At 36.1% G+C, this 26,585-nt stretch overlaps 1 protein-coding gene across 1 annotated transcript in view; it reads left to right on the forward strand.

Moving 5' to 3' along the window:
* The window catches only part of cacna2d3a (calcium channel, voltage-dependent, alpha 2/delta subunit 3a), a 136,511-nt gene that overhangs the window by 17,055 nt on the left and 92,871 nt on the right, over positions 1-26,585 (forward strand). Inside the window, exons 3-4 of the mRNA XM_067395540.1 lie at positions 5,061-5,177; positions 7,294-7,353. Coding sequence (XP_067251641.1) covers positions 5,061-5,177; positions 7,294-7,353 — 177 coding nt within the window. The remainder of the gene's footprint in view (positions 1-5,060; positions 5,178-7,293; positions 7,354-26,585) is intronic.

Raw genomic sequence — 26,585 nt, forward strand, 5'->3', positions numbered from 1 at the left:
TGGCTTTAAGAGACAAAATATTAAAACAAGCAGCAGACCACAGAGTTAATTTGCTTATCCATTTTAAGTTCTTATCAATTAAAAAGCCAAAGACAATGACCTCTGTTTTGTTCTTGTTTAACATTAAAAATTAACGCCATCCAATTTTTTATACCTTTTAGACACACTAAAAGTGAATCCAATGAGTTAGTCGAGCACCTGAGTGGTAAGTAAGTACAATTGACTGTCATTGGCATAACAATGGAATGGAAAGCATGCTTTCTAAAAATGCCACCCAAAGAGAGCAAATCCAAAGAAAAAGGTGTGGGAGAAAGAATCGACCCTTGTGGAACCCCCAAGGAAGAAGTATTTTTCCCAAGGTCGAATTTCCATAGTTAACTGCAAAGTATTTGTCACTTAGATAAGATTGAAACTATTTCAAAACAGTACCTTTTAGAACTGCCACATGTTCAAGGCAGGAGATGAGGATGTTCGATCATGTCAAAGGCTGCGCCCCAACTAAAACATTTCTACTGTAGAAATTTTGGTAACACTTTACAATAAGGTTCATTAGTTAAACATTAGTTAATGTATTAACTAACATGAACTAACCATGAGCAATACATTTGTTACTATATTTACTAATCTTCGTTAAAGCTGCAGTCCGTAACTTTGGTTAAATTTTTGGTTAAAAATTATCCAAACTCAATTTTTGAGCAAGTACATAACCAGCCAGTGTTCAAAACTATCTCAGCCCGATTCAAAACGGTAAGCTTGTAATAATTGTAAACATGGTGGATTTCCGCAGGAAATTCGAGCATGCAGCAGTTCGTCTGTGCGTCATTACGTCACGTCCGTAAACAGAAAGGAAGGAGTCCCGGCTAGTCGTTTTTATCACGTGAGGATGCTGCTGGTAGCGGATCATTTATAGCCTGTTCTCACAGCTGCTGAAATAATTAAACTTATCATTTTGATGGCGGATTGTAATCCAGAAAGATCCAAATGACAATCATCAGTGACAACTGGAGATTCACCCGTAGTCAAAAAGCAAAAGACTTCGGACTGTGGAGTGGATACAGAAATTGAAATCTACAGGTAACTCTAATATACACTAAATACACATAGTCACGCAATGCTGATGTTGTTAACATTACCAATTTGAGAACAAAGTATAACAGTAATAAAAATTTGCATGGTTTGGCATGATCCGAGCTAAGCGATTGTTAGATTTAATCATCATTGGCAGCGTGATTTATTGTAGGCCTAATGCTTTTTTCCTCAGTTGGTCAAAACAAAAGTTGCACAAATGTTACTTACTTGTTCAGATGATATTTTCCAGTGAAAATTCTTATATTGGTCATACTTTCAAGATGTAGAATCTGTGATTCTGAAGTACAGTATCCACACCGGTGCGGTGACTGACAGCAAACATTAGATTCATCCGCGCTGACGAGCTGTGCCGACGCACAACGCACGTACAGATACCTGTTCCGCATATGACTGCAATTGCAGGTTTCAAACAAGAGATGGCGACAAAGAGGAAAAATTGCGGACTGCAACTTTAACATTAGGTAATGTAAATCCAGTTGTCCATTGTTTATTCATGTTAGTTCACAGTGCATTAACTAAAGATTTTAATAATGTATTAGTAAATGCTGAAATTAACATTAACAAATATTAATAAATGCTGTGTAAGCGCAGTTTGTTATTAGTAACTAATATTAACTGATGAACCTTATTGAAAAGTGTTACTGCATTTTTATTTTAAAATGAGAGTAACTGTGGCAGGAGAACTGCTGAGAGATTGGTCTATAGTTCTTCATATCACCAGGGGCTAAGTTTGATCGCTTCAGCAGAGGTGTCACCACTGCATGCGTAAAATCTTGTGGACATGACCCTCTGAACATGCTTTTGATAGTCATATATGTTAAACTAAATGATACACAATCAAAGGTCTGGTACAAAAACTTAATTTAAAAAACTGGTTGTTTTGAACATTCATAACATAATGAGAATTTTATCATAATATTCTTAGAACATACTTTTGTTAGCTGGGAACCATCTAGAACAGTTAGAACGCCTTTCACCTCATGCATTGCCATTTTGTTTTTTTTTTTTGTTTTTTTAAGTCAACGGTTTGACTATGTGCAGTATCCAAAGACTCTTCAACACACCAGCTTGTTGGTAAATGGATTCCATCACACCCTCTTCATGGTCCATTAACTGTATTTCTCCAGGGCCTCCTTCATGCCTTCTTTCATGCAAATTTTTTCTACTCCCATTTGTTCATCTCTGCTGGAGCATCCCCTTTGGAGGGGAAACAGTAAAAAGTTAAACTAGCGTCCTTCTACAGCAAAATCCGTTCTCATACTGTCACTGATTTGTGTGTATACATTAAAATTTAGCTCAGTATTCTTTTGTTTATGTTGCACCTGGTAATCTTACTAGCAGTGTACATGCAGTATCACGCAAAAGCATAATGCCATGGTTAACTGATTCTTTCTATAAAAGAACGATGATGTTATTGAGAAGTAAGGGAATAGTTCCATTTCGAAGTGGAACTCAACACTGTGTCATGGAGTTGATGCTATGGGAACAAAATACCCACTACGCCATACTGAACAAATGCCTGTCCTGTGAAATTACTCATCAAGCTAAGCTGTAGCCAAAACATTGCCATACAGTGCACCCAGTGACCAAGAACTAAATAGCCAGAGGCAACAGGGGCAGAACTGGCTAGGTAGATTGCAGACTCACAATAATTAGGGGCAGACTAGTGCTCTGCTACCCAGATCCTCAGCAGTCAGCTCCAAGTAGGCAACCTATTGCAAGGGAGCGAGTATTCAGCATCTTGTCCTAAGAACCGGAAGTGGAAGAACATGAGGAAACACAAAGGCCAAATTCCCTTAATCATTCATCACAATGAGTAAACCAATGAATATAGTTCTGATGTGCGGCAAAAGATTGTTGAGCTTCACAAAATAGAAAGTGTCTGTAAGAAACTAGCTAAAGAATTGAAATTCCCCATTTCCACCATCAGGGCAATAATTAAGAAGTTCCAATCAACCAAACATGTTACAAATCTGCCTGGAAGAGGACGAGTGTCTGAATCATCCTAATGTGAAGTGACGAGGAGAGTTTGAGTGGACAAAGACTCCACAAGGATCACAGCTGGAGAGTTGCAGAGATTAGTTGAGTCTTGAGTCTCAGAAAGCCTAAAAAAAAATGATCAAACAGCACCTACATCCCCACAAGAAGTTCGGGAGGGTTTCAAGAAAAATCCTCTGCTCTCATCCAGAAACAATCTCCAGCATATTCAGTTGTCAGACAAGACTGGAACTTCAAACGGGACCGGCTTCTATGGTCAGATGAAACTAAAAAAAAAGCTTTTTGTCAGCAAACCCACCAGATGGGTTTGGTGCACACATGGATAAAAAGTACCCCATGCTCACGATTAAATATACTGCTGGATCTTTAATGTCGTGGGCTTATTTTTCTGCTGGAGGTCCTGGACATCTTGTTCAACCTGACCACTTCTGCTAGAAATCCTATAATGGGCTGTGGTTGGATCTTCCATCAGGACAATGATCCAAAACAAACATCAAAACCAACACAAAAATGTGTCTCCAAGCTTCTGCCATGACCATCTCAGTCCCCTGACCTGAACCCTAAAGATAATGAGTGGAGTGAACTGAAGAGAAGAAGCACCAGCATGGAGCTGGAATCTGAAGGATCTGGAGAGATTCTGCATGAAGGAATGATCTCTGATCTCTTGTCAGGTGTTCTTTGGAGAAAAACATTTCTTGCATTAAGAGATGTTCCCTACATTTTCAATTCTTTTACTTCAATGAAAGGTTAGATTTTTGTGATTTTTTTTTTTAAATTTATTTTATTTATTTTTTAAATAAAAGATCAAAATTATAAACAATGGATATTTATTTTTTACAAGCTTCTTTTTCATATTTATCAAGGGTGTCAATAATTCTGAGCACAACTGTAGTTTCACCGAACGACAGAGAGTCGGTTGCTAGATGAAATCGTGTTAGCATAGTCCACACTATCACCTCCAAGGATAGACTAGAGGGGTGACAAATGAAGGAGTGAGATGCAGAAGTGGAAAGCTCATTCTCCTTGCCGTACTAGAACAATGTTTGTTCATAACTGAGAAAATGTTATGAGAATGTTCCCTGTTAGCTGGGACGACACACACACACACACACACATGCTTGGCTAGTTGAGTGATGAGCCACGTCTCTAGCCTTTGAGATAATGTTTGGCCTCGAGTGTAGTGGAGTGGATTGAAGGGCTTTCAGAGTGAAGTTTTGGGACCAGGAAAAGGATTAGATTCAGTTTCATTCCCACATAAGTCTCCTTCCTTCGCTGTCCTTACAGTAAACAAACAAACAAACTAAAAACTGCTCATCAGATTAAATAGATACAGAATAAATACAATTTGAAATAGATTAGATTAGTTAGATTCAGTATTTGTTATTGTTCTATTAAATTCAGATCTAACCAGAAGTGCAAAAAGCTATTAAAATCTTTATAAAAAGGTGCAATTGCCAAAGAAATATCATTGATATTTTGTGGGCAAAAATGTCTTGTCTATTGCCAATAGTGTAGTAATGTGTGAAGCACAGTTCACAGAAGTCATTTCAAACTATGCAACTTCTGTTGGTCAACGTGGTGAAATCTGTGTCGGGAAATCTTTTGCTCTCATGTGAAATTGTTGATTTTTGGATTCCTTTTGAAATTACTGGATTTTTCCCAGGACAAAATCTGATTAATATGTAAAAGATGCATTTATCGTGTGCACCAGCGTCACGTCTGGTTAGGAAGTAGTGTAACACTTTTGCAAACCAAAAACTAAACAAATACACTAAGAACCAGAAAGTCTCAAATATAAATTAATAGAAAACGTGTATGAGTCGAAGTTGGAAGCCTCATATAGCACAATTCACATATGTGAATTCACCCCGCAGACAAAACATGCTGTGTTGTGAATAGACTAGCCAATGTGCAACAATGACTGAAATTATTTGTTTTATAAATGTCATTGTCAAATGTCTTTGTTTCTATAGAAGTACAAGGAGTTTGAGCAGTCGGTCAGCGTGGAGGAGATTGATGGTATCAAACTGGTGAAGAGACTTGCTAAGAAAATGGAGCAGATGTTCCACAAGAAGGCTGAAGCCATAAAGGTGAGTGAGAGAGAGAGAGAGAGAGAGAGAGAGATGGAGAGAGAGAGTCTGTATTACAAGGCTATTCTCACATAGACTCTTCATCATACTTGATCAGCATAACATTTGGTCTTCAGTGCAGGTTATTCAGGTCAGGAACCATAGTAGACTGGTGTGCAAAAACATGGACAATGAATGGAGGAACATTTCAGCTATTCTAACACTGTTGCTAGTTAGAAGATGTTACAGATGTTTAAAGGGGTGGTTCAATGCGATTTCACTTTTTTAACTTTAGTTAGTGTGTAATGTTGCTGCTTGAGCATAAACAGTATCTGCAAAGTTACAGCGCTGAAAGTTCAATGCAAACGGAGATATTGTCTTGTAAAGTTATGGCAGTTTATTGCCTACAAAAACGACCGGTTTGGACTACAACAAGCTTCTTCCCGGGTTGGTGATATCATAAACCCTGCAAAACACGAGGCGAGGCCATGTGGCGCAGCATGTGGAAGCGGAAGAGTTGTGTACACCGGACACGAGTGGCGTGACGCAACACGTCAAATGATAATAGAACCCATTATAATCTGTGATATTTTCTACACTGCGGCGCTGAAGACTTCCAGAATCTACACGAGTTTAATGCTGGATGGATATTACTGAATGCACAAATGCTTTTACTGAAAGATGAAGCAGTTCCCACTTTAAAAGCAGAAGCTGCTGTTTATCGCCCCCAAACTGTAAGTACATTTTATTGTTTTTACATGTATCGTTCTGTTGCTATTTTTTGGTTGCATCAAGGATATAAACAAAGACCAACGTGTTTTTGCTTTGTTAGCGAGTTAGCTGTATTATAGTGCATACTTCTCCAACAAACACCAACAAACTTCTATATTCATAGACAAACAGTTGTTCATGCTATAAATTAAACACTACCTTTAAAAAAATGCGACTACTCAGTCATGTATTCGGCTACAGTAAAGCTTTAATCAGGATTAAACTGTATATTGAAAGCTAACAAACAGCAGTGACAGCATATCTAAACACTTTGACACAAATACTAAATGAAATACCATTCATAAACGTCCTTTAAAAGCCGCGATTGCTGTTCATCTGGGTCTGATTCGGGATCAATTTGATACAGCATTATAATCGCCATTATTTACATTTCCCCCGAAGCCCACGTAACCGGTAACAAATGGGAAGGGGCGTGGCGTTTCCGGATGCTTCAGCGAATCACGATGGCTCTGGATACACTGGGCCAGCTAACCAATCTGAGCACATTGCGTATTTCGGAGCGAGTGGCTTCATATAAGCAGGAAGTCAAACGAGCCGTTTGGAAGACAGTGGAAACAGAGGTGTAGAATAAAGGTAAAATATATGAAAAATACGGCTTTTTTAAAAAAAAACGAAGCATTAAGAAATGTTTAACTGTGCCCCAAAAACACAATCAAGCCTAGAAAAAAAACACTGAACCACCCCTTTAAAGCAAGATGTAAAATACAGTAAAAATAGAATTTTTCAGATTTTCACTAAATAAAATATATACATATATTATGATTTGATACACACCATATAACCAAAGAAACTTTTAGTGCACAGTTCTTAAAAATATATATATATATTTTTCTTATTGTGAAGAACATTTTATAAATCTAAAGATAAATATAAAATTTCCACTAAAAAGAACCTTTCATGGAATGTAAAGATTCCATGGATGTTCTTTATGGAACCAAAGATGCAGATAAAGAACCATTTTTTTAAAGAGAACTTCCCAAACTCCCCAACTGCTTTAGTGTAAATCAGAATATTTTACTGTAAAGCATCTCTATAATAACAAACTTAGTGGCCAAATTAAAATCACTTTAATAATCATCTGCAAAAAATGTTCATATTTCACCTAAAGCCAATATAGCGCCCTGTCCTGGATTTAAGTTGTTTTTGTTTTTTGTTTTTTTCATTTATAAAGCAAAGATATTTGTAGAAGAAAATAGATTAGTCTTCTCCATTATTGTACAGAGGGATCTGCAGTACGTGTGCATGTGTTGTTTGTGAGTGTGAACAAGAAGCACAAAGTAAATGCAACAGAGAAAGCAAACAAAACCCATTAAAAAAGGTAATATCCGTTTGTCTTGCCCTCCAGCGGTTGGTGGAAGCAGCAGAGGAAGCCCACCTGAATCATGAGGAGGATCCTGACCTACAGGTGAGAAACAGGAGTTACCATGGTAACTGCATCTGTTCATCAGGGCAACAGCACTTAATGACTGATGTTCAGCTGTAACTGTGTAGTATTGAAACTTCTGTTGATCTTACCAGCTATTATATGACCTTACCTCAATCACACATATGAATGATGAACATATACTGTATAATGTTTGTTTGTGCCTAAATGTCATAATAATCAAATGGATTGAGCAAGGCAATTAAAATGAAGCATAAATGTAGAACTTAAATTGTTTATCATTCTCTGAACACACTGCACTAGGGCATCCATTACTGAGACACTCTCTGTCACTGCTCATGTAAAGGTTGAAGGTTAAGCTACCATAAAAAGCCATTTATTTTTTCCAAAGTGAAAGCCTCAGGTGGTCTCAGACTTCACATGAGCTCTGTGCAACACTGTGTGTTCATGTTTTTCTATCCCGGTGGGGACTTGAATGCACACAGACTCATGGGGACTCGTGTCAGCGTAGGGACCTAAATTGAGGTTCATCAGACCAGAGAATCTGAGAGTCCATAAAAGCATGCATGAAAAAAACAATAACTTGTGTGTCTTGCACTGAGGAGAGGCTTCTGTCTTGTCGCTCAGTGATAGTTGTCCTTCTTTAAGTTTCTCTCATCTCCACACATGATCTCTAGAGCTCGACAAGAGTGATCATCAGCTTCTTGGTCAACTCTCTTTCCAAGGCTCTTCTCTGCTCAGTTTGGCTGGTGGCCAGCTCTAGGAAGAGTCCTGTATTTTCCAAACTTCTATCATTTAAGGATTATTGAGGCCACTGTGCTCTTGTGAACATTCAATGCTGAAGACTGTTTTTAGCCTTCTACAGATTTTTGCTTCGACGGTCTCTGAGCTCAGCAGGCAGTTCCTGCTCAGTTTTTGCTCTGATATACATTTACAGTTGTTAGTAGATTTGACATTTTGACATTCAGTTTGTGCCTTATGGGGGCACATCCTACCCTACCATGAATACTGTTATTTCTTAGGGATGTAACGGTACATGCATTTGTCCCAACCGTACAGTACGGACGTCACCGTTTGGTTCATGCAGTCACATGACGAATACAGTCACTCACAGGCAATCCACACTTCAATCCAGAAGGGGGCGTGTGCGGTAATGCAACACTGTTTGCTAAACGCCACAACAGAAAAAAATGCATAGAAGAAGAAGAATAGATGCTCTAGATATGCATGTAATCTCTCAACCAGTGTTTCAACAGGAAAGATAAAACAGGTTGAGAAAAATATCTCACGTAGCATCACATTTACCTCAGATCAGTCATTTAGTGTCCACAGCATGTTAGTTCACTAGAGAAATGAACTCTAGAGGGAGCATTTCACTAAATATTTACACTATATTAGCTTATATGTTCATTATATTTACTTTACCTGTTAGTAATGTCTTAATTATTTAATACATGTTTAAATAACTTTGTAATGTATGAAAGCCGTTTCCGCCACAAAAAAAAACTCCATTAAAAAAAACAAAAAAAAAGATGAATTGCGACTTTTTATCTCAGAATTCTGACTTTTTAACTCGCAATTGCGAGTTTATATCTCACAATTGCGAGTTATAAAGTCAGAATTCTGAGATATAAAGTCGTAATTACGTGATAAAAAGTCAGAATTCTTAGATAAGTCGCAATTGCGTGATAAAAAGTCAGAATTCTGAGATATAAAGTTGCAATTGCGTGATAAAAACTCAGAATTCTGAGATATAAAGTCGCAATTGTGTGATAAAAAGTCAGAATTCTGAGATATAAAGTCGCAATTGTGTGATAAAAAGTCAGAATTCTGAGATATAAAGTTGCAATTGCGTGATAAAAACTCAGAATTCTGAGATATAAAGTCGCAATTGCGTGATAAAAACTCAGAATTCTGAGATATAAAGTCGCAATTGCGTGATAAAAAGTCAGAATTCTGAGATATAAAGTCGCAATTGTGTGATAAAAAGTCAGAATTCTGAGATATAAAGTCGCAATTGTGTGATAAAAAGTCAGAATTCTGAGATATAAAGTTGCAATTGCGTGATAAAAACTCAGAATTCTGAGATATAAAGTCGCAATTGCGTGATAAAAAGTCAGAATTCTGAGATATAAAGTCGCAATTGCGTGATAAAAAGTCAGAATTCTGAGATATAAAGTCACAATTGCGTGATAAAAAGTCAGAATTCTGAGATATAAAGTCGCAATTGCGTGATAAAAAGTCAGAATTCTGAGATATAAAGTCACAATTGCGTGATAAAAAGTCAGAATTCTGAGATATAAAGTCACAATTGCGTGATAAAAAGTCAGAATTCTTAGATAAAATGTCGCAATTGCGTGATAAAAAGTCAGAATTCTGAGATAAAAAGTTGCAATTGCGTGATAAAAAGTCAGAATTCTGAGAGAAAAAGTCGCAATTGCATGATAAAAAGTCAGAATTCTTAGATAAAAAGTCGCAATTGCGTGATAAAAAGTCAGAATTCTTAGATAAAAAGTCGCAATTGCATGATAAAAAGTCAGAATTCTGAGATATAAAGTCGCAATTGCGTGATAAAAAGTCAGAATTCTGATATAAAGTTGCAATTGCGTGATAAAAAGTCAGAATTCTGAGATATAAAGTCGCAATTGTGTGATAAAAAGTCAGAATTCTGAGATATAAAGTCGCAATTGTGTGATAAAAACTCAGAATTCTGAGATATAAAGTCGCAATTGCGTGACAAAAAGTCAGAATTCTGAGATATAAAGTCACAATTGCGTGATAAAAAGTCAGAATTCTGAGATATAAAGTCACAATTGCGTGATAAAAAGTCAGAATTCTTAGATAAAATGTCGCAATTGCATGTTAAATTGTCAGAATTCTGAGATAAAAAGTTGCAATTGCGTGATAAAAAGTCAGAATTCTGAGAGAAAAAGTCGCAATTGCGTGATAAAAAGTCAGAATTCTGAGATATAAAGTCGCAATTGTGTGATAAAAAGTCAGAATTCTGAGATATAAAGTCGCAATTGTGTGATAAAAAGTCAGAATTCTGAGATATAAAGTCACAATTGTGTGATAAAAAGTCAGAATTCTGAGATATAAAGTTGCAATTGCGTGATAAAAAGTCAGAATTCTGAGATATAAAGTCGCAATTGTGTGATAAAAAGTCAGAATTCTGAGATATAAAGTCGCAATTGTGTGATAAAAAGTCAGAATTCTGAGATATAAAGTCACAATTGTGTGATTAAAAGTTAGAATTCTGAGATATAAAGTTGCAATTGCGTGATAAAAAGTCAGAATTCTGAGATAAAAAGTCGCAATTGCGTGATAAAAAGTCAGAATTCTTAGATAAAAAGTCGCAATTGCATGATAAAAAGTCAGAATTCTGAGATATAAAGTCGCAATTGCGTGATAAAAAGTCAGAATTCTGAGATATAAAGTTGCAATTGCGTGATAAAAAGTCAGAATTCTGAGATATAAAGTCGCAATTGTGTGATAAAAAGTCAGAATTCTGAGATATAAAGTCGCAATTGTGTGATAAAAAGTCAGAATTCTGAGATATAAAGTCGCAATTGTGTGATAAAAAGTCAGAATTCTGAGATAAGAGTTGCAATTGCGTGATAAAAACTCAGAATTCTGAGATATAAAGTCGCAATTGCGTGATAAAAAGTCAGAATTCTGAGATAAAAAGTCGCAATTGCATGATAAAAAATCAGAATTCTGAGATATAAAGTCGCAATTGCGTGATAAAAAGTCAGAATTCTTAGATAAGTCGCAATTGCGAGTTATAAAGTCAGAATTCTGAGATATAAAGTCACAATTGCGTGATAAAAAGTCAGAATTCTTAGATAAAAAGTCACAATTGCATGATAAAAAGTCAGAATTCTGAGATATAAAGTCGCAATTGCGAGTTATAAAGTCAGAATTCTGAGATAAAAAGTCGCAATTGCATGATAAAAAGTCAGAATTCTGAGATATAAAGTCGCAATTGCGAGTTATAAAGTCAGAATTCTGAGATAAAAAGTCGCAATTGTGTGATAAAAAGTCAGAATTCTGAGATATAAAGTCGCAATTGCATGATAAAAAGTCAGAATTCTGAGATATAAAGTCGCAATTGCGAGTTATAAAGTCAGAATTCTGAGATAAAAAGTCGCAATTGTGTGATAAAAAGTCAGAATTCTTAGATATAGTCGCAATTGTATGATAAAAAGTCAGAATTCTTAGATAAAAAGTCGCAATTGTATGATAAAAAGTCAGAATTCTGAGATATAAAGTTGCAATTGCGTGATAAAAAGTCAGAATTCTGAGATATAAAGTCGCAATTGCGTGATAAAAAGTCAGAATTCTTAGATATAAAGTTGCAATTGCGTGATAAAAAGTCAGAATTCTGAGATATAAAGTTGCAATTGCGTGATAAAAAGTCAGAATTCTGAGATATAAAGTTGCAATTGCGTGATAAAAAGTCAGAATTCTGAGATATAAAGTCGCAATTGTGTGATAAAAAGTCAGAATTCTGAGATAAAAAGTCGCAATTGCGTGATAAAAAGTCAGAATTCTTAGATATAAAGTCGCAATTGTGTGATAAAAAGTCAGAATTCTGAGATATAAAGTTGCAATTGCGTGATAAAAACTCAGAATTCTGAGATATAAAGTCGCAATTGTGTGATAAAAAGTCAGAATTCTGAGATATAAAGTTGCAATTGCGTGATAAAAAGTCAGAATTCTTAGATATAAAGTCGCAATTGCGTGATAAAAAGTCAGAATTCTGATATATAAAGTCACAATTGCTTGATAAAAAGTCAGAATTCTTAGATAAAAAGTCACAATTGCGTGATAAAAAGTCAGAATTCTGAGATACTTTTTTTTTGTGGCTTTTTTTTTTAATGGAGTTTTTTTTTTTTTAGTGGCGGAAATGGGAAAACCTTGAAACTCAGCACTGTTCTTGAGAGCAGCAGCTTATTTGCATTTAAAGGGACACACACACAAACAGAGCGTTTTTGCTCACCCTTAAAAAAGTGACAATTTTAACATGCTATACAAATTATGTGTGGGGTATTTTGAGCTAAATCTTCACATACACTCTCTGGGGACATCAGAGACTTATTTTTCATCTTGTAAAAGTGGCATTATATGACCCCTTTAATGCAAAACCTGCCTTATGAAATTCAGATGTTGCTTACTGCTGTATCATGGGCAGCATTGCACTTGTGCTGACAGAAGAGGCTACTCTACTAACTGTGTGAGGTCAGAGGGGCAAAACAAAAGACTTGTTTGGTGGCACGAGGGTTCAGATGGCAGCGTCCACACTTATTCAAATGAACCGTGCTAACAGAGCAATCTAACCAGAGTTCATTTTAATCCAACCAAACCTCCCCAGTGTTAACACACCCTAAAAGGATAAAGTCTCCAAACTGTCTTATAGGCACAATATCTTAAATTAGCTCTGCTCTGGACTCACTGACTTCAGACCTGCAGTTGTGGTGAGGTTTTATTAACCGTGAATATGAACCCGGTGGTGCTGCTTTATATTGAAACCTTCCTGCTCTGATTTAGCCTGTAGTGATGATATGATGAAGTCAAACATTAGAAGCAAGAAATAAATAAATAAACACTGAAGGCTGCTGAAGGGTGAATCCTCGTCAGAGACGGTCTCTCCTGGTTTGGGCTGTTTGTCGGGTTTCTGGCTGGCACTGAGTGTTTTCTTATCTGCTCATAGCAGAGCACTTCCTCAGCTTCATAATCTGTTCCAGCACTCTCGCTGTCTGATGCCGCCAATCCTCATGGAAATAACCATGCAGGAAAATGACATACAGCAGAGAGCTGATTATACGCATGTGATTTCACAGACAGAGCTGCATGGAAACTATATGTTATCCAGTGAGGGTTTGAGGTGAGCAGTATTTTCTGCAACATCTTGTTTTTTCCCCTTTTTGTTCTCTCACTCTTTTCAGTCTCTCATTTGCTAAATCATTTATGAGCATATTTACATTTACATTTGTTTATTTAATAGACTCTTTTATCCAAAGTGATTTACAAATGAGAAACTTATGTTAGAAATAAAATTTTGAATGAGACGAGACAAAAAACAGAGAGACATTTTGGCATATTAGGCGTATTAAGAATGAATGTGTGCATATTTTATTTTATTTATTTTTTTGCATATAGTTGCAAAATGCATTATTTTACAATAAATGTTCTTTGTTTTACAATTATTTTTCTTTATTCCCTCAAATCATTTAACCTGTTAACTATCATCCCCCTTTTTGAGCATAGATCTGTTATATATATATGAAGTTTGAACTAAATTGAAGTTTGAAGTTTGAACTAAATTGTCATATACAATACGCTAGTGCAAGTATATAACAATTAGTTCAAACTTTGACCTGTGAAGGGCAGTAATACAGTTAGCAGTGTCTACACTGCCGGAATTCAAATAGAGAAGAAGAAGAAGAGAGCTAGTTCTAGATGAGCATTTATGGTTAAAACATATAAAATTAGTATTTTTTTATTTACAAACCCGATTCCAAAAAAGTTGGGACACTGTACAAATTATGAATAAAAAAGGAATGCAATAATTTACAAATCTCATAAATTTATATTTTATTCACAATAGAATATAGATAACATATCAAATGTTGAAAGTGAGACATATTGCTGGCTAAAACTCTATAGGTCCAAAAAGAAGCCATATCTAAACATGATCCAGAAGTGCAGGTGTTTTCTCTGGGCCAAGGCTCATTTAAAATGGACTGTGGCAAAGTGGAAAACTGTTCTGTGGTCAGACGAATCAAAATTTGAAGTTCTTTTTGGAAAACTGGGACGCCATGTCATCCGGACTAAAGAGTCCCAACAACCCAAGTTGTTATCAGCGCTCAGTTCAGAAGCCTGCATCTCTGATGGTATGGGGTTGCATGAGTGCGTGTGGCATGGGCAGCTTACACATCTGGAAAGGCACCATCAATGCTGAAAGGTATATCCAAGTTCTAGAACAACATATGCTCCCATCCAGACGTCGCCTCTTTCAGGGAAGACCTTGCATTTTCCAACATGACAATGCCAGACCACATACTGCATCAATTACAACATCATGGCTGTGTAGAAGAAGGATCCGGGTACTGAAATGGCCAGCCTGCAGTCCAGATCTTTCACCCATAGAAAACATTTGGTGCATCATAAAGAGGAAGATGCGACAAAGAAGACCTAAGACAGTTGAGCAACTAGAAGCCTGTATTAGACAAGAATGGGACAACATTCCTATTCCTAAACTTGATCAACTTGTCTCCTCAGTCCCCAGACGTTTGCAGACTATTATAAAAAGAAGAGGGGATGCCACACAGTGGTAAACATGGCCTTGTCCCAACTTCTTTGAGATGTGTTGATGCCATGAAATTTAAAATCAACTTATTTTTCCCTTAAAATTATACATTTTCTCATTTGATATGTCATCTATGTTGTATTCTGAATAAAATATTGAAATTTGAAACTTCCACATCATTGCATTCTGTTTGTATTCACAATTTGAACAGTGTCCCAACTTTTTTGGAATCTGGTTTGTAGAAAATGACTGATGGTTTCTCTAGATAAGACTGGGATCGTGTAGAACGCTTTGAAGCTGCACTGAAACTGATATTTGGCCCTTCAACCATTTGGGGTCCAGTGTCCACTATAAGAGAATAATCCTAGAATGTTTTCATTTAAAAACTTAATTTCTTTTTGAAATTTTAATTTGAAAGTGAACTAATCCTTTAACTACATTAGTTAACGAACTAATAATGAACTGCGCTTATACAGAATTAATTTGTTAATGTCAATTTCAACATTTAATAATACATTATTAAAATCTTTTTAACATTAGTTAATGCACTGTGAACTAACATGAACAAACAATGAACAACTGTATTTTCATTAACTAACGTGAACGAAGATTAGTAAATACAGTAAAAATGTATTGTTCATGGTTAGTTCATGATAATTAATACATTAACTAATGTTTAATTAATGAACCTTATTGTAAAATCTTACCATATAATTTTAACAAAATAATTCGGACTCTGCTAATTGCTAGACTCAAATCAAAGCAATATGTCTAATCAAGTTTGTTTGAATTTGAAATCACAGAAATGTAGCCAGTAGAAGTTTTTAAAGTACCGTTTCCATGGTAACTCAATGACCAATTTCAAAATGCTTTTTCACAGGATGAACTTTGAGTGCTTAAGCTTTCGAATGGCACTTTATGATAATTTATGATGATTACTAAAATGTGTGATAGGGATTAAAGCCAACAAAAAACAATAAAAAGGAAAGGTGCACTTAAAATACCCAGTTGATGCACTTAAATGAAAAAAAAAAAAAAAACAAAGTGTGGGATGTTGGATATTTCATGCATTTACTATGCACCTGCTTCTAGAGACGGTCAATCAGTTGAATGACAAAATAAACTTATAAAGTTCATACGCTAAACGATAGAGTACAGAGTGCATAGTGTATAGTGCATCATTTGGGACACAACTATAGACTTGTAAAACTGTATTTAGGCAGCTAACAGAGAAATTTATGTAAATGTTAGGACAAAATGTTCTTTAAAATAATATTTATGGAATGTTCTTAGAATGTTATTTATAGTTAGGTAATATATGTTCTCATAATGTTGAGAATCCAATGTTCATGGAATGTCCTTACAATGTTATTTTTACTTGATCAACATTCTCATAACATTGAAAGAAAACCGTCTTAGAACAACATTCTCAGAACTTCTTCATGATGTTATTAATATTTGCTGAATGTTTTTGAAATGACAAAAGCAATCCAGGGGAATGTTCATAACATTTTATTTTTTTTGTTCAAAGTCTTTTTATTGATACAGTAGTTTACATAGTATAACAGCAATTTTTAAAACAAATTAAGATGAAATCAATTCCCCTGCTCCAACACAGCTCCCCATCCCCACTGCACCATTACACGTTATCTTACAAACTATTCTGTTCCATATTATTATGGCCTCACAGGGCCAGATAGAAGAAGAAGAAAGAAAAAACAGACAAAAAACAGACAAAAAAAAAAAAAAATTCATACAGAGAAAATTAAATTTGGATCCATTTGCTGTACGTAAGTCAGCACTGGCTGCCAAATAATGAAAAAAGTTTGACTACAGCCTTTAGTGGAGTAACGAATCTTCTCTAGTGCAAGATAATACATAAGATCTCTAATCCAGTGACTAAAAGTAGGTGGAGATCTTTCTTTCCACTTAAGCAGAAGAAGATGTCTAGCTACTAAAGTTGAAAAGGCAATCATATTTTTAGCATTATTATCCAAACAGAGTTCTGTAGTCAAACCAATGGGGGAAGGATCAATAGATACATGTAGAACTCCTGAAAGAAAAATCCAGGATTCCAAAATTCCAATAGTTAACCCTCTGGAGTCTGAGGCTGATTTGGGGCCTGGAGAAGTTTTGACATGCCCTGACATTTGTGCTTTTTTCAGTTGTTCATAAACATATAAATGACAAAAGTGTCATTACACTGTATTCAGCACAAACTAGGCTACAATAATATGTGAGGAACATGTAAGTACATGTTTGTATTTTTGAAGGAATAATGTTTATGCGTGGTTATTGAAAAAACTTAAGTATAAAAGTATATTTTATTATATATATTATATTTTATATATATATAAAATTATGTAAAAAAAATGCTGCCTACTCCTTCATAAAAAACAATATATTGATTTAGTTTTTGTAAGACACTTTTTGTCAAAAAACACAGTATGTGTGGAGGTGTGAATCGTCATGAATAATGGGCCATTTACACCTGAGAAGACAAAAGAATCGCATAATAATAACCTGAAATGACTTGCATATTAATGAGGCCTTTCAGTCAGGTAGGCTGTGAAAAAAACCCTCTGTAATCATGTCTCAGCTCAATTTAAAATAATGGTATTCTATTATATTCTTTAAAATATAATCTATTTCTGTGATGCAAAGTGTCTGAACAATTATGTTACCTCTATGGCATTTCATATAGGCTTTTAGCTTAAAAGCATGCACATTTGGAGAAATATTGATGGATTCTTATATATTTATGTCAATTTTCTATACTGAGAAGTAATATTTATTGTCATCACTATGAGTGCTGGATACTGTGTTTTCAATTCATACTTGCAGCCGGAGGGCGCTATGTACACCTTTAGTCCACAAATTCATATAAAGAAGAAAAGGAACTAGGAACTAACGGCATGTCTTCTAGAGATCGCAAACCATGGCTTTAACATCCAAATAAACACTTTTCAAGACAATAAATACACGATTTAGACGATGCATACATGTATTGCCTCTGAATTTGCGTCAGAATAGCGCTGGCTCCGTGGGCGTGGCCGCATTAGCGGATAATGAGCTGAATCTTGGACTTCTGACATGGCTCTCTTTTCATACAGATTACATAAACACAGAATGTTTGTTTTCGATTTGACTTGCACGATTTAAAACCTGACATTTCAATGTTTCTTTACACATAAGTGTCTTTTTTTTTGTCATTAGTATTCATAAGTTACAGTTCATTTTCTGAGAACTATCAGATTGGACTTCGTTCAGAGGGAGAGGAGAGATCACGCATCATGTTAGTTTTCTTTATTTTACAAAAAGCACAACATTGTGTTTTTATTCTGAGTGTACACAAATAAAAGAAGACATTCTATAGTTTCAATTGATATATTACTTATGTCTCTATGACAAGAAATGACGGAGTATTTTAAGTCTGTTTTGCTGCAATGTGAAAAAAATCCTGCAAAACATGCCGGCGCGTTTTCGGACCTCAGGCAGTTAACAAGCTTAGGACATAACCAAAACATGTGTGTATGATTAGCGATCTCAACTCTACACCTATCACACAAGGAGTCTATATTTGGTGAAAATTTTGCTCATTTTGCTTTTGTCCAGTGTAGGTGGTGAGCTATTTTAAATTGATTAATTGTATGTCGTAAACAAATTGAGGTTGAGTGAATCTTATTTAAAATATCTTACCATGTTTCTTCTGAAAATTGCAAATCAAGTTCACTTTCCCATTGTTGTTTTGATTTTGTTAAAGGTGTGGAATTCTGTGAAGAAATCAAAGAGTATATCAAACCTATATTGTTCTTGGCGAGTGGGCACATTTTTAAAATTATATCAAGAAGTGATTCAGTAGGTAGAGCTGGAAAGTCACTAGTGTTAGATGTCATAAAACTGCTTATCTGTAAAAAAAATCTAAAGAAATGTGAATTTGAAATATTATATTTTGCTCCTATTTGCTGAAAGACAACTGTATTATTACTATATAGATCAATCTACTATATAGATTCTTCCCAACAATTAAAAGCAGTGTCTATAATAGAGGGAGTAAACATATGATTTCTCATAATAGGAGCATGCATTGAGAGATCATTCATAACATTTTCAAAATGATATAATGAAATGTTCCTCTGACATTCAAATAAACCAAGAAAAAACATTCTTAAAACATTTTAGAAATTCTTAAAATATTTCATAACTCAATGGAAATGTTAGCAAAAGATTCTAAGAACATATTTTTGTTAGCTGAGAGCTAAGCTGTTACTTTACTGAATAATGAGCAATGTCCTACAGTATTAACCAACCAGAGCACCATAGAAATGCACTAACAACCACCTAGACAACGCCCTAGCAACCACACCCATGTAGCAATGCCATAGCAGATCCTTAGAAACCGCCCAGCAACACCCTAGTAAACACCAACTCCTAAGCATTGTGGTAAGTTTTGCATGGGCAAATGCCACTCAGAAGTTTGGGTTCCCTCTTCCCTTTTTCTCCTCATCCGTACATATTTATGCTAGAAAGGTTTCTGAGTAAATCGTTGCTCTTGCTGGGGATTTTCTCAGGGCTTAATTCTGTGCCTCCATACTGCACAATTACAGAAATGAGATTTTCATGGGCGTAGTAAATGTCATACGACGGCAGAGAGCAGCTTATGTACTGAATTCCCACTGGTGTGTTTAATCTGCCTTACTTCTGTTGGCAGGTGGAGACCAGAGACTGTGTTGAGCAGCATATACCAGCATGCGTCTACATGTTTGTAACACCATCAAAAATATTGACACAACTGACGCTTAATAGTGCCTAAGATTTTACTCAGAGCTGCCAGAGGAAAGGGCAGATTAACTAGAATGAACTGATTTAGCACCCATCACCAGATTCACTAAAGGAATTATGTAGATCAGGCAAAGCTGCAAACATTCCCATAAAACTGCAAGTAACATACATGTCAACTTACTCTGTTAGATGTTTTCGGAGATGTGATCTCCAAGACGTCAGCAGCCGTTCAGCGTTCATGTACTCGCATAGAACAGTTTCTTTGCCACTGGCTCTTATGTAGTGTTTAAACATGAGGTATAATTCATTTGGGGTATATCAAACAGGCAATCTTTGGACTTATTAATCTATTACTTGCTCCAGAGCAAATCAATCTGACCAAGTTTCATAACTTTATAACATAGCTTCAGGCATACACTGTGTGTATCATTTTGTTTTTGTTTACAGTAATAGGGTTGTCACCTGCTGGCAAAGGTTTATCTGAAATGAAATATGTGCTATGGCAATGGAGAAAAAGATGTCCTTTACTTTCCTCTGAAGTTGGCAGCCATATTAAGTAAAACCTAAGGTTCTATTAAATGTCAGTTGTGTCAAAATAGTTAAAATTTTTGTTCACACAATAATAGTCAATGGGGTCCAACATTTTGAATTCCAAAAAGGATATGAAGGTAGTAGAAAATGTGGTTTAAAAGTGACACAATCACATGATGCCCACATCATCAGAAAGATTCCCTTTTATTTCATTCACACCCCTGTTAATGTGAACTAAGTTAAGACATCAGGACTACAGAAACATCTCTCAGATGCATGAAAACACTGAGGATGGAGGCATCTGAGGACCAGCCCAGTGGAGTTTTAACCTATTTAAACTGAGGTTTCTGCTGAATGGTCCCTCTCAGACTGCTGACTCAATCCCCTGAGCCTGTCAGCATATTCTTCCCTGCGCCACAGTCACTTTACAAGCATCAGACACTTTTTACACCAATATGTATACTTAAAGCCTGACACCTACTCTCAGAGACCTTTGTTCCCACACTCTCCACATTTTTTCCACATTTCAGATTATGCGTTATCGCCAATGCGTACATTCTCGTTTAAACTACCTTTTAGAGCTTGTGAAAGACGCTCGGGAGTCAGGACAATTGCTGTATCTGTCCGATCGGGTGCTGAATCGTCACTAAAAGTTTATCAGTTGCTCGTGTTTAAAGCCTTGCAGAAAGAGAGGCGCACACACACAGACTGCCTCATTGCATACAGTGCACAAATAGGCTACTGGACTGAGTCTTCTTTTACTTATTTTTGTGCTTCAATAGATAAAGGTTTACGATTTGCATAAAAGGACTTCATCTTGCTAGAGTTCATTGCTATTTCTAAATCATGTTACTTTCTGCCTGGTCTCTGTCAGATCAAAACACTGGAGCAGAGAGCACTATTGTTCTTCATGCACGGTTGAAGGGAAAGGCTCAATAAACTGTTGCACAGATCTAATACACTACGCATCAATATCTTTTCCCTTTGTGTTTTGAACTGTCCAACAAGAAGTGCAGCCATGCGTGCTGTGACTCCATGTTGCTTCAAATGCATCATTCTGTGCATGGGATGCACATAAGTAGTTTGCACCCTCTGAATTGGAGCCTTTTTTACTATAATACTTTTGCACAATGGAAGAATATTAAATAGTCTTGTTAAGTTGGCTTGAAAAAGCCAACTTACTGTTATGCTATTTCCAGCTCTAACTCCTCCTAGAGCTTTACCTCTACATACTCCAAACTCGGTTCAGATCTTCAGACTGTTCTGACTTAGTGTGCTTTATCTTTTCTAACTGATCGGACTTACGGTTTTCCTAAAAAAGACTGTTAAAGCACGGAAAAATCCCATTGACATTCATTGACGGAATGTTCAAATGAGCCAAGACTGTTCAAACTCCGATTGTCAAAATTCATATTTAAGCTACGGAAACCCATTAGACTCAAAAACTCAATTAGACTCAAGTGCCATTCTATGTACTATTTCTAATCCATTGAAACTCATTCAAACTCATAAACTTATCTATCTATCTATCTATCTATCTATCTATCTATCTATCTATCTATCTATCTATCTATCTATCTATCTATCTATCTATCTATCTATCTATCTATCTATCTATCTATCTATCTATCTATCATCTATCTAAATCTATCTATCAATCAAACTAAATCTATCTATCAAACTAAATCTATCTATCAATCAAACTAAATCTATCTATCAAACTAAATCTATCTATCAAACTAAATCGAGCAACACCCTATCAACCGCCCCAAGTACCCTAGCAACCGCATAGCAACACATCAGCAACCACCCCGAGTACCCTAGCAACCTCATAGCAACACCCTAGCAACCACCCCGAGTACCCTAGCAACCACCTAGCAACATCTTAGCAACTACTCAGAGTACCCTTGCAACCGCATAGCAACACCTTAGCAACCACACAGAGCACCCTAGTACTCTATCAAAATTACTAAACTAAAACTGAAACTTTCAAACTGAAAACTTTTAAAACTGCTCCAAACTTTCTGGACCGGCTTTTTCAAGGTTTGTCTCGACAAACTTTTTTATCTAGTTCTGTCTTGTTCTGTTCTATCTATCATTTGTTGTTGCCTCATTAAAAAGCTGCGCTATACATTTAAAAGAAATGTCTTTTAATTTTATAGTATCTATTTATACATAACTATATTTACTTGTTTTTCGGTAGATTTTTGACACTGCACGATTTTAGCACAAAAGCCTAAAATAGTTGATGTCATAAGCTGTCATCAGATTACTGATCTCCTGTGTGACTTGAATATTTTGATTTGTGGATGTCCCAATCAGGGTGCAGGATTAGAAATTTTTAAAATAATTGTTTGTTATATATTTTGGTATGAGGTAATAAAAGTCTAACTGGTTGTGTAAAATAGGCACTTACAGTAATATCATAATATCGAGATATCGATCGATATACCCCTGAATCGAATCATATCGTAATCGCATCGCCGAATTTTTTGAGATACCGGCAAATATTGTATCGCTGACAATGAGAATCAATATCGTATCGTATCGTGATCGTGCACTCAGAACTAGAGTGCAGTGTCCCTGCCGCCATCTCCCATTCTCTACTCTGCTCATTTGCATATGCAGGCATCATCGACATTCTCTACAGTGGTCTGTATGCGTGATGCGATGCCGAGGGTGGAAGAGATGCTTGCGGGCTTTCTCTCCCCTTCATCAGCATCATTGTGGAGGAAACCTGCATTACCCACTAAGCCCTGCTGAGTAACATCTAGCTTAGTTGGGGAAGCATATGCAGCAGCTGGTCAGGCTGGTGCATTCCTGTACACCACGGTGGTTCTGCAGGTGTATCAGACTGTCCTGTTTAAAGATTAGGACCACAGTGAGGATTTAGGGCTTGAGGCTGTAAAAGAGCTCTGCCAAGCCACAGACTTAGCCTTTCGGATAACCAAGCAGATGGCCTGTGCCATTGGCCATTCAACTTGGTTAAATTCCTTAACCATACTGAATGTACTAAAGCCTCAGAAGGCTAATAAGATCAAAAAATCAGCTTACAAGTTTCAAGTCGAAATTCTGCTTTCCTGGTCATAATTATCGGTAATGGATCTTATAACACAAGATAATTTATTGGAAATTTATTTAGTCTTTTGTGACAATACAGCAGTGCTGAAAAGAGATTACAGTGAGCAGATGACAGCACTGCTGTAAATATAATACTGCTGAATGATTTATTAATAGCTCCTCCAGTACACTGCAGTGCTAAAAATATGAACCCTGTGACAGAGGAGAAGGGCAAAAAGGGTTGTGTGTGCCAAAGCAAGTACATATTTGTGTTTAAAATCTGTAAATGTACTATCAGCAATGTTTATCATAACGTGGCATTTTAACTTGATTTTAGGTGCATGGCGATGTGTGTGCGTTTGTATTTATATCTGTTTTAAAGCATTTTCTCTAATGCTGCTTAAGACATTGCACATGCTGCTGTTCTCTGGTGTTCTGATAGCGCTGCCGTTTCTCAAATTTCGCTGCTCTTCTGTCTGTGTAACCTGAGAGAGCACATTCTGTCCCCAAATGCTTGGCATCCCTTATCTGTAATGCTAGGCCTTTTTGGGAAGATTTCAGGATTCAGTGCAGTTATTTCCAAATCTCTCACCTGGTATAGTGTATACCCCGCAAGGCCACAGGGTTGTGTTTTCTACTTTAATTTTTAAATCTTGTTCATTGGTGTATTGTTCATTTTTCCTGCCTTGCCCTGATTACTTGAAATGTGTCTCAACTTGTATATGTTTACTACTCAAATAAAAGTAAGTAGTTCACTGGTGCTGGATTATTTTTGAGAGTGTAATGTAAAATGTGTAGTGAGATTTTACCATGTCATTAAATTGTCTTGATAACACATATTTTGCCATGCACTGTTGGTGTGCAAGCCTTCACAGCTAGCTAAATTCAGTATGTTAACTGTCACAGTTTCAGCTATGTGGGTTCAAGACACAAACAAACAGGACAAGCACTTTCGTTCCCTTAAACAGGAGACTGCCCCTTATTTATTTCCATTACAATGGTAACACTATATTTTGACAGTCTACTTTAGACATTCTACTAATGATAAGTAACTTTTCAACTACATGTCAACTAACTCTCATTAGTGCATTATACTTAATATCTGCTAACACTTTATTTTGATGTTCCCCAACAGACATTCTACTGACTATAACTACATGTAAACTTAATATACTAACCCTAACCTAACATTCTACTACAGTTTACTAATACTCTAATGAGAGTTGGTTGACATGTAGTTACAAAGTCACGGGAGAAGTATTAACATCAATTATATTGCTCCAGATTCCTGAAAATATGCATCATATACAACAGTGCTATACTACGAAGTAGCCACTAATCATATTGTTTGCTGAGGTGCATGTGAATGGAACGTATTGTGGAAAAATCCCTTTTAGGATCGGGGTGTGGTAGTCTGAACTCCCTTCACTATCTGGTTGGTGCAGCAACAGACAGTAGTCATCATTTGTAGGTCATAGCGGTGACTGTGGGACATCTGTGCGGGCCACAGCTGGATCTGTCAGTCTATTGCTTCATTGGCTTAAATTACCAAATTAACAGACTCATATTAGCAGCATAGATCACATTCACATAACAATTACAATTTATATTATGTGAGATGTTTATGGTTCTGGTTGAACTAACTGTCATAATCTGTGTGTTTAGTTTTCATGGACTTTTAGTTTGTATTCATCAGTTACCTGTTAGGTGATGAATTATGTGTAAGCTTGGCTAGAAAGATAAGTTCAGTCAGGACCACTTAAGTCAAAAATTACAAGAGACAAAATTTAGTCAATTTTTTTATTGGCATATTTGCTAAAGTTACAATTTGGCGGTATGGCTCTGTTCTAAATTCCCCGTTCTTTCATGAGCTCCATGAAAGCCAAGACCGGGAACAGCATCAGCTTATGGGGACAACCTCCAATTTTTGAACTGGGAGAGCAGCAGAAAATCCCCCTATTGAGAACAGAGCATGCATCAGTGACAACAGAATGACACTGATTAAGTTAGACACAAGTTTAGGGAGGAGCTGGGGAGGAGGTGGGGTGCAGTGGAAGCAGCCAAGCAGGCAGAGAGACGGAAGCTGCGTTTAAGTAATGCGCCTTATTTTAGAGTTGCCAATGGAGTCCATAGAAATTGGATCAGCTGATATGGGTGGGGATGGAATTTGAGAATCAGCTGATAGTGGAGCTTGACTGCGAGGCCTGCCTGAACTAACGCTGACGCTTCATTTTTAGGATTTTTATTTCCCAGCATACATTGCAATGATACTTGAAAGGAAGAGTAAATGCTAAAATAAAGTTATATATATATATATAAATATATTAGGGCTGTCAATAGATTATTTTTTAATCGCGATTAAATGCACACTTATCGTGAAATTAAGCATACACCATTTATCTTGTTTTAACACGTCCATTTTGCCATCATTGCATATATCCAGCAAAGTAAACCATCAGATTCAACTGTGATTTTCACAAAACATGTTTTTTCAGCTTTTTTCAGGTATAGTTGTTAAAATGTCTTTCCAAAATAGGACACCAAACATTTTTATATAATTCATATATTTATGTGCACCAAAGCACCCATTAAAAAAAAAAAAAAAAGTTTCAGAATTCACAGTGCAAGTATGTGCAACAGCAAAGAGTTGCTCGAGTTGCGATACTGAACAGGACCACATGGAGATGCCAAAAATCCTGAATTCTGAATGTGTGTGAAAACAATGTGAATGTACTGAAATGTGTCTGTGCATAAAGACAATGTGCGATCAGTGCGTCAAGAGCGCTCATACATGATTTCATGTGCATAACGGACTCACACGTGCTTAATGTACGTTTCCTGTACGTCACCACAATCGTCTTTACTTTGATTGCAATCCTCATCCGTCAAATCTTTCAAACCAAAAGATTTTCAGACACCTTGAACATTTCATTCATTAATTCAGTTTATTCACTATTAAAAAATGGTAATAAAATTTGACAAGATCTCAGAGTCAAACTGTGTCAGAAAAAAAGTGTCTGAAATTTTTGGTCCCAAATTTGTATCAATTTTCCTGGTAATCCACTGTATGAAGGATTTTGGGGTATAATATGTCACAGTTTACTTTATTTTGCTATCCTCACTTACAGAAATTAACTATAGTGTCCTGCACCCACTAGTAAAAAAAAAAAAAAAAAAACAATTGTGTAAAATTATGTTTTTTGGGGGAGTTACCATCATGGTGACAAGTGGGGCATGAGTTTAGTTTGAGAACAGGTATATGTTAAATGTTTTACATTGCTGTACTCTTTCAGCAATTATACTAATGTTATCAAAGCATTGTGTTACCAATTAGTAGTTATAGCTAGCTCTTCTAAAAAAATTAAGTTGAGATTACATGATAATTTTAAGTTAAATGTATGAATTAACTTACTCAAAAATTTTAAGTTAAGAACAATTCAAATGTATGAGTACACAATTGAAAAATGCCAGTTCTGGTTACTTAGAAACTTTGAATTTCCCAACTTATAAATGTGATGTAACTGATTACCTCAATTTTTTTGAGATTTGCCAACTTATGCAGGTTTAC

The sequence above is a fragment of the Chanodichthys erythropterus genome, chromosome 9 (genome assembly GCF_024489055.1).
Source record: "Chanodichthys erythropterus isolate Z2021 chromosome 9, ASM2448905v1, whole genome shotgun sequence".
NCBI classification, from domain to species: domain Eukaryota; kingdom Metazoa; phylum Chordata; class Actinopteri; order Cypriniformes; family Xenocyprididae; genus Chanodichthys; species Chanodichthys erythropterus.